The sequence below is a fragment of the Camelus ferus genome, chromosome 7 (assembly GCF_009834535.1).
Source record: "Camelus ferus isolate YT-003-E chromosome 7, BCGSAC_Cfer_1.0, whole genome shotgun sequence".
Classification (NCBI taxonomy): domain Eukaryota; kingdom Metazoa; phylum Chordata; class Mammalia; order Artiodactyla; family Camelidae; genus Camelus; species Camelus ferus.
In genome coordinates, this window is record NC_045702.1 from 26,733,277 (window position 1) to 26,750,459 (window position 17,183).

Below are 17,183 nucleotides of genomic sequence, written 5' to 3' on the forward strand. Positions count from 1 at the left end.
GGGACCTAGTCAATAAGTTAACATACGATCCACCTTGCAGCCCAAGCTGGCCGCTGCCACATTTTAAGCCACCTTCCCTGAAGTGAGAACCAACTCACCACCACTCTGGCAGAGCTTGGACAGATTCCTCTCTGTGACCCGTTGCTAAGGTGACAGTGACTCATAAAACACCATCAACATAAAACTCAAACCAGAAAACACAATTTAATTCCTACCAGTCATTTTGGGAAACACATATAAGATTTCTAAACCAAACAATTACATCCCAAGTCTTTTTTTTAGTCAGTTACAGTGGGTAACATTACTGATAACGTTAAGAAACGTATTAAGACAACAGAAATGCTCGTAAGTTATTAAAACTACCTGTATGAGTTACATATGGATGATGTGTGTTCCTGACATGATATCTTTTTCTTTATTATTGTGAATAGCAATCATTTAATACTGCTTTCTGAGAAAGAATATTGACAATACAAAGTTAGTAAAACATCATGGCCATTGTTAGTTCTTTGCAATGGAAAAAAAAAAGTAGCTTCATCTCTGAAAGAAAGCGGGAAGACTAGCTTTTTCTCTCATTCATCAGTCAATCATTCATGCATTCATATCGTGAAATACGTAACGGAAATTCACTACATCTCTAGTCTGATACACACACACACACAAACAATAGCATAGAAATAGAACGTCCAAGTTTCAATTATAAAACTTCATGAAGGCTGAATGATCGTCACAAAATCAGAATTGTTTTTTGTTCCATAAAAGAGTTTCTATGTGGTAGGTTGTAGGACATGCGAGTTTGGATCAGCTAACGAAATGATTTTAAATAAAATATTTATATCTAGTGTAAATACATAAATGTTTTCTTCACGCACTGTTGAAATAACCTAAAAGTTTTAAAACACAGCAAATGAATTGAAAGGGCAGCAAATGAAAACAAATGTCTAATATTCACAGTAAATATTTGTTCATCTTTCTCCTGGTTATTGTATTATGGGGATGGCAAAAAGCTGACAGTGTGGTATAATGGAATAATTCCTGAGGGATCTTTCTAAGAAAAGTAGGGTTTGGCAGCTGTTTGTAAATGGAGCTTATATCCCTTCCTTTTCTTTATAGTTTGTTTCAAAGAACTGTCAATTAAGACTTTTTACAAAGGGAAAGAGTTCTTCAGTTCCATAAGTTTCACTCTCTGAAGAGGAAGTATGCTGATGATGTTATAAACTCTTTGAGAGTCAAAATGATGTTAGAACTTTTGGTATCTCCTAGCACAGTTCTGAGTTTGTAGTAATAATTCAATAAATATTTATGGAATAGGACTGGATTATTTGTACCAACAGCAACTGGTGTAATGAGTCCAAATCTCTGAACTTTGTGCAGAGGCTGGGTTTAGATAAACTTTAAGAGGAAATTCTTCTACGGGTTTATATGAGGGTGTTAATTTGGGCAATTCTTTAGTCAGTCGTGCAGTGGACAAAGGCAAATGTGGATACAGGATGTAAGCTTATGGCATGGGATGGAAATGACGTGATGTGAGTTTTTTAAGGGTTCTTCGCTGTTGCCGGGAGGTTCCTGCTTCAGTGGTTCTCTCAGGAACGAAGGGCGTTTGGTGAGTAGTGCCGCTGAAATTGTTGGCTGAGAGGTGTGTTGTTTCAGCAGTGACCGGGGGTAAGGTGACAGCACCCATTCCTCTCTCCACTCCGCAGTTCAAACAAAAATCTGATTCTTTTCAGTTATCAACCTTCCTCTGCTGGGCCATGTGCTTCAGAGAAGAGTTGCCCCCAGGCACGGGGAAGGCATCCTTATTCCTTTAAACCAGTCATGGAAGACCCCTACCTTTGCCAATAATCCATGCCTACATCAGGATGTGGCTGGGGTTCCAGCTAATGGATCTTAAGCGATAACCTGCTGCAAAACTTCTGTGAGAAGACTCTTTGGCCAGCAGGGAAATCCACAGGAGGTAGCAGTTTCTTCCTTCTCTAGAAGAGGTGATACCTGTATGTAATGCTGGTATTTGCACAGCCATCTTGTGATCATGAGACGAGGTAGCCCAGCGATGTTAGTTGACGCATTGTGTATATCAGAAGAGTAAGGTGGAAGAGTAACTGATTCCCTGATGTCATTGCTGACTGGATGGATTGCTAGTTTGGGACTTACTATTATGTGAAATAATATATTTGCTTATATCCTTATCATTGCAGCACTTTGAGTTGAATTTTCTAGTTTACATAGAGTTGCTGGAATTAGCAAATAAAAATGTAGGATACACAGTTAAATCTGAATTTCAGATAAACAGAAAAAAAAAACTTATGTGTATATCCAATGTGGTATTTGTCTCATGTGTTCTTTGGGACATCCTTATGCCAAAAAAAAAAAAAAATTACTGTTTATCTGAAATTCAAATCTTATTTGTTTTATTTTTAGAGAAGGTACTGGGGACTGAAACCAGGACCTTGTATGTGCTAAGCATGCGCTCTACCACTTGAACTATGTCATCCCCCTTGAAATTCAGATCAAACTAGACAACCTGTATTTTATTTGCCAGCCTTAATCTTGCAGTTGAGAGGAGTCCACCTAATTCAGTGATGAAAGGCTTTTCTCAGGTCCTAGTGGGGTATCTGCTTTCAGAAATAGAAGGTGACTGTAGATTCACCAGTCATAGTGTGAGCATACATACTTGAAATTCAGCCTCATACGTTCAAGAACTAATAAAAAATGCCTAGAATAATTCTCTTCTTGAGGCTTGTCAGTGAATTCCCACCCAGATTTGAAATATTATTGTAATGCAGATTAACAGTGGAAAGAGTCAGACAGATCTCTTAGAATAAGTCAGAATTAGTCAGACAGATTAGAATGTCACTTTCTCTACTCACTACCTGTATGGCCCTGGAGAAGTCAACTCTCTGAGTCTCAATGTCCAACTGTGTCATTACGAGGAATGAATAAGATACTTTATGAGAAGCACCTATTATGTCAGGCACACAATACTTGTTCAAAACGTATTAGGTCTGTTTCCTGCACTGATTGTGACTAACTGTTGTAGGTGTACTGTAAGGTGTTATACTAGGAAGCAATGGAAACTCACTCATCCTACCAAACACCTATGCAGCTCCTTCCCTCTGCACAACTCGAGCAGAATGAGTGCAGTAAGAGAAGGACAAATGAATCACCTTGTGCAGCGAAAGAACTTGCGTGACCTTACTGCTCGCTTAGCTAGCTGAGTTCTGCTCCTGACTTCTAGGAGCCACACGCATGAGATTGCTCGTAAGTAGTAGCTGCTGTTGTTTTCTTAACTGAAAAGAAGAGTTTTGCCTTTTCTTGAAGGGCAGGGACCCATCTTACTCTTTGTAACTTCAGCACGTGGCACAGGAATTGTTACGCTCTCAAAGGTAGGTACATAACGAAGCCCACGTGGCCATGGGACTGGGTTCCTACTTCATGGGGCAGTGAACAGACCACACAAACTCTCCAATGTGTTATTCTACATTCAAACTGCCATGCCCACTTGGAGATTTTTCTATCTCACCTTTGTGCATCCAAAAATTATCTGCACAGAGGAACATGGAGAGGCGATGGAAGGACAGCTGTGATGTCAAGTCTTACTGTGCTTCTATAATCCTGGAGAAGAGGAGAATTGAGAGGAGAGGGAAGACAGCTGCCCTCAAGGAGTTGAAGAGCTGTCAGATGGGAGGAGAATTGTTCACGCTGTGGGTTCCAAAAGGCAGGCCTAGAGTTGAGTGGCACAAGTTAAAGGGAGGTACGGTCGGGTTTAAGCAATCAAAACCACCCAGTCTGCAAAGCCTCCAACGTGGCATAGTCCTTTCTGAAAATGCTGATACACGGACTCTGATAGCCATTCTTTAGGAATATTAGAGCAATAACTGCAGCTCTGTTTTCTTCTTAACTTATAAAATAGGGTTAATGCCAGTCTGTCAATTCACAAGTGAGAGATTTGATCCATGTAAACCTGAAGAAACTCCTTTGCTAGTTTTCAGGCATCTGTAAAGTGTTAGTTGCAGTGGTTTTCAAACTTTGCTGCAGATTTGAATTACCTTGAGAACTTCCAAAAACCTGGATGCCTGGGCCATATCTGCAGAGATTCCAATTTAACTGGTGTGGGATACAGCCTGAGCATTAGGATTTGTCCCAAACTCCCTAAAAGGTTCGAATATACAGCGATTTTGAGAATCACTGAACTAATTAGAGAATACGATTCTAGGTTTTAGTTTGGAATATGATTTAACTAGATTTAACACTGAGCAACTCCTTTTAACTTCTCTTGGTTTCATATTCCTAAGGGGGTCAGTGGTATATGTACTTCTAAAGCATCTTCCGCTAAAATTTTGTTATTCCAGGGCCCTTATTGGTTTATGAATTAAAAGGTATGTCATTGTTTTCTAGAAATAGAAGAGGATCTCTGAACAGAGACCTGGGAGCTATTTGCACCCTTACTTTCACCTTGAACTGCAGTCATAGACTCTCCTCAATGTGGGGGTGTTTCTGTCACTCAGAGGAATGTGTGGCACCAAGAGCATTCAAATGGTGGTACCAGCTTCCCTCTGCTTATAACTGGCATACACCTAATTTGAGCAGTGACTGAGAATAAAAATGGGTTTCTTGGCTCTTCTCTATGATTCCAAAAAATGCTTTGCTGCCAGCATTAGTGTCATCTGATGGACGACTGGACATTTTCCTTAGTGTTTGGAGTGGATGGCTATCTGTGCTCTTTGGAGCTCACTGCCTTACACCCAGCTTAGTGACTTGCTTACCAAGACCTTTCCTCCCCTAACCCAGGACACTCAGATTCTCTTTTGATCTTAATTTTACCTGTATCAAAACAGGAGTGTGTTTCTCTTTGTCACCTTGGTCGTGTAGCAACTGACAGATGGTAGACAGGCCGTGATGGGTGTAAGACTCCATTGTTCTTGTCTCCTGGAAGGAAATTTAAGGATGACTCTCTTATTATTAGGTTTTCTCAAACATGTTGCTTGTAGTTTAGGTAATTCATATTTGTTAGTGAAGTTTTATTTACCACATGATAAGCACAGAATAATCACAGAACTGTGGAGGCTCATGAGGCATAAAACATCAAAATTTTATATGGGAAATATGATCAAGTGAATTTTTTAAAGTGTGAAACTTCTTACTTCCAGAAGGGAAGGTGCTTTCAGAAGGAGAGTCTCCTATTACTTTAATACTTCTTGAATTTCCAGTTTAAAAAAAAATCCAAATCTATTATTATATACAAAATGCAAGAGAAATCACCCAGTTAAAACTCAAACTGTCCTATCGGGAGAAAATTTTGGAAACTTTGGATTACTTGCTAAAGGGTTAAATGTGCTCTTCCTATCCTGGGTGTCGGATCTGTTCAAGTCTACTCTGGGGTGTAAGTAAATGTGTTAGTGCACCATGAAAGTGGGAAAGAAGTGTTTTTTAAAAAAAAAAATCAGGGAAGGCAACAAAGCAGTAAGAAGGATCATAGGGCACCCTGTGAGTGACAAATCACAGGAGGTGGTTCTAGAAAGGTTGTGAAAACCAGTTTCTCGTTGCAGGAATTGGGTTGGGCCACCCCTTCACCCCCCTTCTCAAACACAAATATTTTCATATAATAAAAGCCTGTTTCCCTATGGTTATAACCCAGCCTCCCCTCCTCCGACACCACCATTTTAAAGAGGTTTACTGCGCGGACTTTTCCAAAGTCCCTAGGCTTTATCTCTGTCTGGCCCTTGCAGAGGTGACGCGTCTCTTCGGGGGCTCCCGCCGCGTGAGGGGACAAGAAACACCCAGTCGGATCCAGCCGGGCAGCCCGCGGCCCGAGCATGCGCTGAGAGTTTGCGCAGCTGGCCCTGGCTGCCGCCGCTGCCTCGTCCGGACTTGGCGAGGACTAGGGAGGGACAGCGGCGCTGGGAGGTGGCTTAGCCGAGACTTTCCAGCAACTGCTGCCCAGGACTTTTTTTTTTTTTTTTTTTTCTTTCCTTTTTCCCAGGAGGCGGCGGCGGCGGGGGTGGCGGGGGGAGGAAGAGAAGGAAGCGTCTCCAGTTTGAGTCAATGCAGCCCTGCGGCTCTCCGGGAGGAGCGTCCCTGCCCCGATGAGCCCCCACCGTGCGTCCCCGACTGTCCCCCGGAGGGATCGGGGCGCGGAGCCGAGCGCCGACGGTGAGTGGCCGCGCGTCTCTCGTCTTTCCTGCCCGCTGTCCCGCCGGCCCGCCGGCGGCTGCCCTGGGCGCTGTGTGCTAAACTACTTAGAGGCTGGCCTCGGGGCTCCCCGCCGCCGGCGCTTCCCCCTGCGCCCTGCCGGGGGCGCGCGGCCGGGTGGCGGGGCCGGTGGCCGCGCTCGGCTTTGTGCTCCTCGGGCTGCTGGCAGCGCGGGGTCGCGGCCGGGGCCCGGGCCGGGGCCGGGGGAGGGGGACGTGAATGACTAACCCGGCGTCTGCACAGCTGCACCGGCCCTAATTCCCCTGCGCCCCTCCCCGCCCCCCGCCCCCGGCTAATCCATCATTCCGGGGCCGAAACATCGTTTCTCACGTTCTCCCAGAGAAACCCTAGTCGCCGGGCGGAATCCCAGCTCAGCGCTGCGCCCCCTCCAGTGCCCCGCGTTCACATTCGAGCTGCGGGAGGTTGGGGAAGGGGGTGCGGAGTTGGGCGGCCCAGGAACTGTCCTAATGAGAGGGACACTCGCACCCTCGGTGTCACCGCCGGCGCCTGTGACATCTCCGAGGGATAGTGTGGGGACACAGCCTTCGGGACAGTGCCGAGCAGAGCTGTCCCCGAGGAGGGGCGTGGACTGAGGGAAGTTTTAAAGAGCGTCTCATCAGAATTCAGAGGACACCACCGCGTGTCCCCTGAGAACCCGAGTTTACTGCGCGCCTTCAGTCATCCAGGGAGACGATCTTTTCTCTACCCAGCAGGTGTTATCCAAAGCCAGTTTGGAACTTGAAGGAGTTTAGGTTACTATTATAACTTTAACAAATGACTTTAGATGAAGCGATGTCTCAAATGAACTAGGCTTGGGACCAGACCCTGGACCCAGCCGAGGGCCGGTAGAGGAGGGCTGCGCTGGGGGCGGGGAGCGCGGCGGTGCGAAGTCCCCTGTTCTCCCTCGCCCTCTGCAGATCGCTGCTGTTTTGCCCGCGGGGGTAGGATGTGGTGACAGGATGGGGCTTCTCCCTTTCGGGGCTCACAATGGCCAGAGAAGATTCTGTGAAGTGCTTGCGCTGCCTGCTCTACGCGCTCAATCTGCTCTTTTGGGTAAGTCAAACAGCCCACTGCACCAACAGGTGGGGACGGCTGGACTCGGTTTCCTACAGCCACCGCATAATACGCCGAAGGGCATGGCTAAGCATTAATTAATTACATGGGATCACACCCTCTATGTTTCAGAGAAGTAAATTTTGACCGTAAAATGCCTTTGATCTAGCTCAAGTTCCATTTGTGATTAGAAAAAAGAAAAAGAAAAAGAAAAAGAAAAAGAAATCCATCCCTGGATACTCGTGGCAGTAAAATTAGACTTGAAGTTAATCTCGGGATATAAATAAATGCACGTGTTTGTGCTTGCAGATAAGACAATTCTGACATACTACTTAGGGAACTGCTTGTTTTCAGGAATTTCAGATAACTGTGCAAGCCATAAATTGTTTCCTTACGTCATACTATAAAATCTGGTTGGGGCAAGAAGTCTTGCCATGTTTTTTGTAGGAATTCATATCCAGATACCCTATCAAAAAAAGACTAAGTAGATTCTTCTGGGAGATTCCGTGCGGTCTAAAAAGGTGGCTTTCATGTAACTGTTTCTAAGCTGGCAAAGTTTTAAGGAATTTTGTGTATGCTTTTGGAAAATCCCATAACCATTTAAGGAAATAAAATACATAAAATTTAACAAGCTCATGGAAATCTTTATGCCCTATGAGCTAGTGACTTTTTATGTTTTGCACCCAGGCATAAATTTTCATTAAGTGTTATTAATAATCACATTGTTATTTATGAAACTTATGAGGAAACTATAGAAATTGAAACTTTGATTGTGCTTCTGGGAGCTGTCATGCTTAACCAGATAAGTTTGGTTTTTTTTTTGCCAAATTGTGTTCTATTAATAATTTATATTCAAAATGTTCTGTTAGAATTCTTAATGCATAATTTATTTATTTGGCTGACCGGTGGGCACTGACCGTCTTTTTTTCACGGGACATGTGAGACATGTGGTGGTGTCTAGAGGGTGACATTTTGGGTGAACTGCCCTTTAGGTATGGCTCCATTTTAAGGTGACAAATTAAGCGTCACTTCAGTGAGTAATCTGAAAGGTATCTAAACTGCCACCATTTTATTTCTCCACATGAAAATTAAAGCATTGAGTAGTTACAGCCACCACTTGGAAATGTAAAATCCCTAATTGATCTTATTGCAGTTTTTAATTCTAAAAATGTACATTTTTTTAAGTGGGTCATTAAATTACTTGCTTAGCTATAATGTATGAAGATTTCGAACATTGTTTTGTGGGGCTGAGAAACCTGTCCTCTATTACAATGTGTAAGAATTGTCACTCCTGTTTACTTGCTTTTTAGTTTTCTACTTTATGCTTTTTAGTTATAGAATTATCACATTTTTATAACTTAAAGGGGATTAAAAGAGGGCCTGGTTGAACTTTCTTACTTTGTGGATGAGAAAACTCAGTGTAGGTTAGTGACTGGCCAAAGGTCAAATAGCCCACTGGTGACAGTGCCTGTACGTGACTGATCGCTGTGTTCGAACCTTGGAATTACCAAGGCTTTTCTTGTTCAACAAAGAATAGTGCTTTGGAAATTTTCTTTATATTCTGCATTGTGTGTGTGTGTTTAACAAAAATATTGCTCTTCTGAGCTATGAAATTTGCTCTAAAAACACCTATTCCTTAAACTCCTCCAGGGCTCTTTGTGTCCCCAGGGAATGTAAAATGTTATTTCTTTGTTGTTGTCCTCACTTCAACATTCTCACGTTCAGTGTGCGTTTTCCGATTTATTGAAATTGCTTCCCCCTTCTTCCAGCCCTCCTCTTCTCCAAATGCCATCTCTCCTCCAACAAAATAATCCATGTTAACTGCCTACTGTGCATCCCTCTGTGTTTTTCTTCATTTCGTACAAAGATAGGTTTACTCACACTTGTCCACATACGCCCATTCATGGACATTCATGTATACATTCATGATATTTTTGGTTAGATTGTTTTTCTCATTCAGACAGAGTTGCAGGAGTGGGATTCCTATGTCAGAGGACATGTAACAATGACAACAAAATAGCTAATGTTTAAATAGTTCTCACTAAGTTTGCCAAGCTCATTTAGTGTCTCAGATTCCTAGTCTGCAGAATGGTAGTGGTGGTTCCCATTTTTCAGAACTGTTATGGGGGTTAGAATGAATGTGGATGAAGCTCGGTACCGGAGGCCCTCCATGTAGTGGCAGCCGCGGTCATAGCTGTGGTACCTGCAGTCGTTACTCCCACCGCAACAGCGATGCGCACTAACAATCTACTGTCATAAGTAAATCACCAGGAGATGGATGATTGAGTCAAGGGGATCCTCGCAGTAGTAATAGTAACAATTGTTATTGTTACGATGAACACTGCTACTATTGCTACCACTCCTACATTCCTTTGACCCAGCAACCCTGTCCTGGGAATCTATCCCCTAGAAATAGAAGCACCAATAAACCCCAAAATATATACACAAATATTTGCTGTCATCTCATTGGTGTCACGACACTTTTACATTTTTATCAACTTGAAAGTTTTAAAGTGTTATTTTTGTGTTACTTTATTTTCTACCTCCCCCACTAACAGTGAGCGTGAGCATCATTTTATATAAAGAAATCGTTTTATAGAAACAATTTTTACGTATTGTTTTCAATAGAATTTTCCACTAGGATTTTATGTATTCTTCTTTATTCTTCTGTTCTTTTAAAGCACCTGCCTTTCTTGTCTTGCTTAAGGTTTCTTTTTTCATATGGACTTTAAGGTTATTTGATACAATTAAAAACATGTTGGGAGTTTTGTTAGAACTGTATGAAATGTAAATACTACCTCTGGGGGACTTTGGCATGATTCTTTCAAGGCTCATGCAGTGTTTGCAGATCCTGTATTTCCATACTGAGTCAGAAGCAGATTTCTGCCTTGTGCCCCGCACGTTCCGTGGCATCATTAGACTACTCTCTCATCTAATTCCCATGACAGCCCTAGAAATTAAGTTTTGTTTTTTTTTTTTTTTTTTTTTGGTAAAGAGAAGTCACTCAGAAAAGTTCAGTATCTTGCTAGAAAACAGCAGAACAGGGATTCAAAGTCCACGTTTTTTCTCTAAGTGCAGTAGAAGTTGTACGTTGGAAATGGTGATGAATTTATTTGCAGCAGAGAAGTAAACATCTTCAGGAGGAAAGGATTAACTGTCCACCTGCTCCCTCCAAGTCTTCTAGAGCGGTACTTCTCTAACCCCCACGCGCATGCGAATCACATGCGCATCTTGTTAAAATGCAGATTCTGATTCAGTAAGTCTGGGCGTGGGCCTGAGACTCTGCATGCCTAGAGAGCTCCTCTGTGACCCTGGTCTGAGTGCTACGCGTGGAGGAGCCAGGCTTTAGCTCTTGCTTTTCCTTCTCATTGGAAGTAGAAGCAGAACAAAGCAGCGTGGCATGAACCCGAGATCATCCCGAGTGTGGAGAGAGTGACTGTCTGGCCTCTAGTTTTGTGGGGTTGAGAAACCTGCTCTCGTCAACCTGTGGGTCCAAAGCTGTTGCTTATTTTACTCTTCACTTCGTATTTAAAATAGACTTTTCCCTGTCTGTTTCTGCTCTGCTGGTACCTTCTCCCCTTCTCTACCCAACAGAAAGAAAAAGAAATCGTAATTGGAAAACAACTGAGGACCTGTACAATCTTGTTTTCTGTTCTGTGAGTTGAAAATTACTGAATTTGTTTTCAGTAAAAAAAAAGTATATCTTGCATATGTAATTGTTTTAAGCGGGAGGCATAGACAGACATGTGTAAGACGAAACAGCACGCAGCGTGGTCAAGATCACAAATGCTCTGTGTTCTCTTCATTGCTGTGGATCCGGTCACCTTGACGGGCCATCTGTTGAGGGGCTCTTTCACGTTGTCAAGAAGCGTGAGCCCAGTCCAGCTGTCCTGGGGCTGGCAGACAGACACTGGACCTTCTAGGTTTGTCATGAGTTTTGTGGGTTTGTGATGGGAAAGGGCACGTGGGACACAGTGCACGTGAGAGAGCTGCTGAACTGCCCTGAGAACTTTTGCAAGACCACGATTCCCATTCTGGTCACGATGGAGCAAGGAAATGAGTTATTTTTACCCCAGAGGTATCCTACTTTTCCTATGTAAATGCCATATTATTTCATAAATGAAAGCATCCCTCCATTCTAAAGACAACCTCTGTGGCTTTAAATGAGTGTTTGCCGTGCTTAGATGATGGTTTTCTGCTATTAGAAATACGGCTACATATGGTTCTCTTTGGAAATTTCTGAAATGGGTGAACACAACAGTCATCCAATATGTTTGCTTATTATTTTCTAAAAGTATAACATCCCATCTGTAGTTTTAAACTCATTTCTCACCAGCGGATGAGCGCCGTTGTTTTTCACTTAGCATCACTAAGTATAGCAGCAATAGAGAGGGACTCCCCTTGCTTAAATATGAAAACAAACTTAGAAAGCCTAAAAAATGGACAGGAAATCTTCTTCACGCCCTGGGAGACAGGCGCAGTAGAAGGCTCAGTGTTCTGTTTCTATGTCTCAAGCCTTCTGTGGTGAGCTCTAGGTGTTTGACCTCCGCAGACCCAAAAGGGATTCTTGGCAAGTGAGCGTTTGCATTCACATGGCATTTATATAGTCATACGAAAATACCACTTTTAAATTTGATGCTCCCCCAACTTTACACTATGAAAGGCATTCCAGTTTTCTGTAACTCTTCCTAAGAAGAGGGGAGCGCCCTCAGACAAATGTGAGTGCTTTTTAAAAATAAACTTTAAATAAACTTTAGTCTCAGGGGCAAAGCTGATACAGTTTTTTTTTTTGTTTTTTTTTTTTTTGTTTTTTGTATGTGCAGCGTGGCTCAGCTGAGCAAACCCAGGCCAGTGCAAGCTTCTTAAGGAAGCATTTTGAGGAGTAGGGTATGGAGGATTCTTTGGGCCACAGACCTGCTGCAGACTGGAGTGGCAGGCTGCCGCATTTGTCTGTCCCCACTCAGGACAGTTGCAAGCTGGGCCATTGAGCTGCACAGTTAACTGCAGTGTAGAATGAAGCGTTTTAGCCTTCTTTTACCTGCAGTGCCTCGAGGATGCCCAGATCCTTTCTTGTGGAGATCAGGACAATTTTGAGAGTGAAGTTAAAGGGATTGTCTCTGCTCATCATTGTGCCAGGACAACAGAAGCTGAAAGTAGAACCATCCTGGTCAGAGCGGGTTGTATGGTCGTCCTGTCTGCAGGGCAACATGGTCTATAAAAGCTATTAGTCAGCACAGCTCCAGAGTGCTGTTGATTTATCCAGCCCTAATTAGTAGATGTTCATGCTTAACTGATACCCACAAGCAATCTCCGGAACCCGTTTCGGCCGTCATTTACAGTGCCTGTGTTTTCACAGCGTTCGCAAATAGTGTTATCTGTTGGCCTTCTTTTCTGCTGCTCAGCCCCTGCTCCGGGGGAGGCGGGGAAGGCAGGACCTGACGGAAAGGCAGAGGGGTGCAGGCGTGGGAACGTGAAGCAGACACGTCCTGGGGAAGTACTTGCACTGGGCCGCCAGCCTCCAAATAATCAAAACTGATTTCCCTTCACATTTTAAGTAATAACAATTTGAATCCCCCCCTTTTTTTTAAGAAAAAAAGGGAATTTTTAAAGCACCTCATCTGATTTCCCCATTTTCAAGGTGAGCGAACAGAGGTTCCTAAATTTTGAATTAATTATCCAGTTTCTAGGTACAAACAGGACTGTAACTAAATTCCCGATCTCTCTTCTGTATTCTCTCCTTTTTTATCTTCTGCTAACAGCTTTGACATAAAAAGAAAAGTCTAGGTAGGTGGTTTGAGACATCTGTTAGTCTTGAGCAGAAGTGATTGGTGTTACTATCACCTTACGTAAGATAAGGTATGTGATATTATATATGTTACGTACATAATACAGACAACTGGAGGGTGGAAATGTCTGTTTTTTGACTGTGACCTTACTATTGGGTGGATTCTGTAGGCATCCATTATCGTAATAAATTCTGATTTAGAAAACAACTTGATTCAATATTTGTTTTTACGTAATTCAATTCAAGCAAAACCAGAATATACCTCTAACACAGCAAATCTCATTTTTATAAAGACTTGTTGAAAGCTAGCATTTTCTAAATGTTTTTGCAAGACAGAATGGGGCAAATGTCCTGCAAAGTCGTTTATTAAATTTATTTCTCTAATGTAATATTTGTGTTATTTTCTAAATATTGCCTTGGACTAGAAATAATATTTTGCAATACTAGAGAAGATGCAGGGAGCTGCAGACCTAGTTACATGTGATAACGACAACGTTCCTGATGATTTAACCATCGTGAGTGGCCATTGACGAATTATCTTATTCTAATTTGGAAAATTAGCACGAAATAACATTATTAGGAAGGAGATCTGAATTTCTTACACAGTTTGTTCTTCTAGATTTAATAAAACCAGGATTCGTTGTTGAGGTGACCTTGTCCCATTTTAGCTTAGCTTCTTGCTACCTCGTGCACTTTAATATTTGTTGTCACTGTTATTATTTTCTCAGCCCCAAAAGTAAAATCACTCTTTGAGATTAGAACTGTTCTCAGACATTTAATGTGCCTGGAAATCATGTTATAATAAAAAGCAGTTTATTTTCAGAATTGCTTGCTTACTAGGAGGTAAAGCTTTGTGCTGATACTACGTATTTCGACTAATGTTCTGTGCACAGCTACGATGCTTGGGTAACTACAGTGAGAAAAACCAGTAGGGCCAAGTCGTTTGCAGTGGAAAGGACTTTTGAGAACACTTAAGCCAGCTTCTGACCTGATATATAAATCTTTGATCATGTAATTCAGCAAGCGTCTCTCTACTGGAAAACCTCCAGTGACGGAAATCTCAGTTCTGCTGAAAGCATCTCCTAATTTTGCTACAGTTCTCTGGTAGTTAGCTTTATCTGGCAAGTTGAAATCATCTTCCTTTAATTGTATTATTTTCTCATTCATTCATCGAATATGGAGCAGGTCTCACTAGGGGGCCTGGTCCTCTGCTGTGAGACGGGGCTCTGGGCAGTGGTCTGTGTCCTCTCGTGGAGTGAGATGGGTGGGTGAACAGAGGAAACAAGAGATATTGCTCTGGGAAATCTAGACGAGAGCCTTGACTGTGGGCGGAAATCTTTACACTCTAGGTGATGTTTGAGATGGTCTTTAAGGATAAGGCTGCTCTGTTCACTGAAGATGGGAAGGCTGGGGCAGGACAGCAGACCAGACAGAGGGAACTATGTGGACAAAGACAGAGCTTCGGGAGGTCTGCGCGGTGCGTCTCAGAGAAGCACAAGCAGGATTTCTGTCATCCGAGGACAGAACGTGTGTGGGAAGGAGCTGGCAGGAAACAAATTAAAGAGATAGGTCAGAGTGGGGCTGGAGTGGGCCTGTGTGTCCTGCTGGAGAGTTTAAACTTTATCCTCCAGGAGGGAGTTGGGGGAAGTGGAAGCGAGAGGTGGGGAGGAGCCTTGTAAGCGGAAGAACTTGATCTGTGTTTTATAAAGTTAACTGAAGGGTGAGTTCGAGGTGGAATCTGTGAGCAGAGGCATGCCGTGATAAGGTGGTTATAATTGCCTGGCAAGAGACTGAGGGCCTGGACTAGCCAGAAGTGGCAGGAAACGGGGAGGAACTCCCCTGGCATGTTGCAGGAACAATCTGTAGGACTTGAAAGTGATTAGATGTAGGACCGAGGAAGAGGGAGAGGTTCAGGCCGCCTGCCAAGGTGCCAGTGGATGTGACTGAAGTGTCCATCATACCCTTGACTGAGACAGGAAGCACAGTGGGAGGGACACGCAGGTTTCCAGAGGAATGGGTTGTTTTAGAGATGTCACAGCTGAGCATGGCTGTGGGAGCCCGACAGGTAGTTCTGCCCCAGAGCTGCCTTTCCCATCCACTTCCTAGTCCTTGGAATAGCTGACATTCCATTTCTGAACTGATATACGAGCTGTCTTGTCTCCTAAACTGAGAAAGATTAAGAGAAACCCCTGAGGTCTGAAGCCACCTGAGACAGAAATAGGTAATATGTACAAGAATCTTACTCTTTTTTCATCCTATGAGTCCTCTCTGAAGTCGGACTTGCTATTATCACATTTTATATGTGAGGAAACTGAAGCTTAGGAAGGATGAAAGGACACACCCAAAGTCATGAAGAGGAAAAGGAACAGAGTTGGAATTCAAACCAAGGCTTTTGATTCAATGGCTTCTCACTGTCACCATGGTCAAGACCACAGGCCTTAAAATGGCCTCTGAGATCTCGCCCCAGCCTGGCTTCGCATTCTTGCCACGGGCCGGCTTCCTTCCCTTGAACGTCTCCTGCTCCCTTCCACCCGGGGGGTTGCTGCCCGTTCCGACAGGACTGTTCTTTTCAACCTCCCTTCCCTAAAGAACTTGATAATTATCCTTCAGATCTCAGCTGTCTGGAGAATTCCCTTCGACCCCATGGGACGGGTCAGTCACCCCAAAGGGAGTTCTTACGGCAGCCTGTAGTATTCCTTCCCAGTGCTTCTAGCAGTTTGCAGTTAGACATTTATATCTCTGATCAGTTGACTCATAGAACCGAGACGGTGCCTGTTACTGCCAATCAGTGTGTCTCCAGGGCATTGCACTGCACGTGGCAAAGAGCAGCTGATCAATACACATTTTTTTAATGGAAAAAATGACTTCAGAGCCCATGCTGTTAATCATTCTACCATACTTGAAATGTTTTGGAATATGCCATTGAAAAATTGATATTCTTTGTTATGAATGGAAGAACTGTGTATATAATGACAACCACCGGTGATGTATCTCACAAAATGAAGAATCCAGGAACTTACTGACACCTGTCTTAGAGCTGTGATATTGAAAATTGGCTAAACAGTCTGTAAGGAATTAAAGGATGGAGAAACCAAGATCAGCTATTACTTTGAAGAACGATCAAGAGAGGAGGGAAGTATTTATACCTGCAAAAGAATTTAAGGTAATCAAATCAAATGGCACATTAACAGGCTTTCCTGTCCCACTGAAACATACAAGATATTTAAAGGCCCACATACAGCCAAGTAGAGGGTGACCTTACAGCCTCAGGTTTGATCAAGCAGTCCATGGTCCCCTTCTCGCCCTGTGTGTTTAAACAGATTCTGTGATTATTTAGGTGTGGTAAAGCCAGCAGATCAGGAGACAACTGCCAATAAGAAGAGAGCTTGTTGCACTCACAGATCCCAGGAGGGAGAGTCCATGTCTCATCATGGCTGACCAAGAGGGGAAGCAATGGGGTCCAGCGTGAGGTAGGGAGGGAGAGGGGGTGGGCAGGTACTTTTATTGTGGCTGCTTCAAGAAGGAGCTGGCAAGGCAGGGTGAGTAGGTTTTAGGTTGGCAAGTTTGAATAATTTCAGCAGCCTCTGTCGCTGGTTGTCTGGCACCTGGACTTGGGGTGATTAGAGCAGGCGCAGAGTGGCCTGGAATGAGACAGCTCAATAAGGGGGTGGTTGGGAGTGTGGGCTCCTGATTGGTTGGTCTGAATTTGCAAATGAAAACTGTGTCCCCTGGAGAAGGACTCCTCCCAAGGGCAGTGGAAAGCGGCGGCCAAGGCAAGGTGACTCAGGCATAATGTCAGTTTGTCCAGACCAAGGCGTGTCCAGCATCAGCATGTAGAACAGATGTTAAAGCATCACGTTTACAGAAGCTAGAAGGGTGGTTAATACACTGTGGCTGCTCCACTCGGTAACTTTTACTAGGTTTACAGCCTGTTCTTCATTCCCAACAGAAATGAGGATGGTATTAACTGGCCTAATTCTCCTCTGACCTGGGGTCCCAGGGTTCTTAACCTGTTTTAGGCTATTGACTGCTGAGCCCTTATTCAGCAAAGAATGTAGTTCAGACATTCAGATGGAGCCTGACCACTGCAGATAACCTCCTCACCCCCGTATCTCTGTCCCTTTTTAAAAAGGAGCCCTGCATACATTGCAGGCTC

At 43.6% G+C, this 17,183-nt stretch overlaps 1 protein-coding gene and 1 long non-coding RNA gene across 4 annotated transcripts in view; one reads left to right on the forward strand and one right to left on the reverse strand.

Annotated features, from left to right (window-relative positions):
* Positions 1 to 245: 245 nt before the first annotated feature.
* Positions 246 to 5,803, reverse strand: LOC116664863. 3 transcript variants are annotated; one of them, XR_004321358.1, is made up of 5 exons: positions 5,684 to 5,791; positions 5,142 to 5,194; positions 4,822 to 4,926; positions 3,521 to 3,721; positions 246 to 1,973 (listed from the first exon to the last, which is right to left on the reverse strand). It is a non-coding gene; the product is annotated as an uncharacterized LOC116664863 (long non-coding RNA). The 3 variants fall into 3 exon arrangements; XR_004321360.1 differs by lacking the exon at positions 5,142 to 5,194 and having other exon boundaries at positions 5,684 to 5,803; XR_004321359.1 differs by lacking the exon at positions 5,142 to 5,194 and having other exon boundaries at positions 5,675 to 5,803.
* The window catches only part of TSPAN12 (tetraspanin 12), a 63,218-nt gene continuing 51,686 nt past the window's right edge, over positions 5,652 to 17,183 (forward strand). The window contains exons 1-2 of the mRNA XM_032483611.1: positions 5,652 to 6,150; positions 7,107 to 7,242. Coding sequence (XP_032339502.1) covers positions 7,177 to 7,242 — 66 coding nt within the window. The 5' untranslated portion in view covers positions 5,652 to 6,150; positions 7,107 to 7,176. The remainder of the gene's footprint in view (positions 6,151 to 7,106; positions 7,243 to 17,183) is intronic.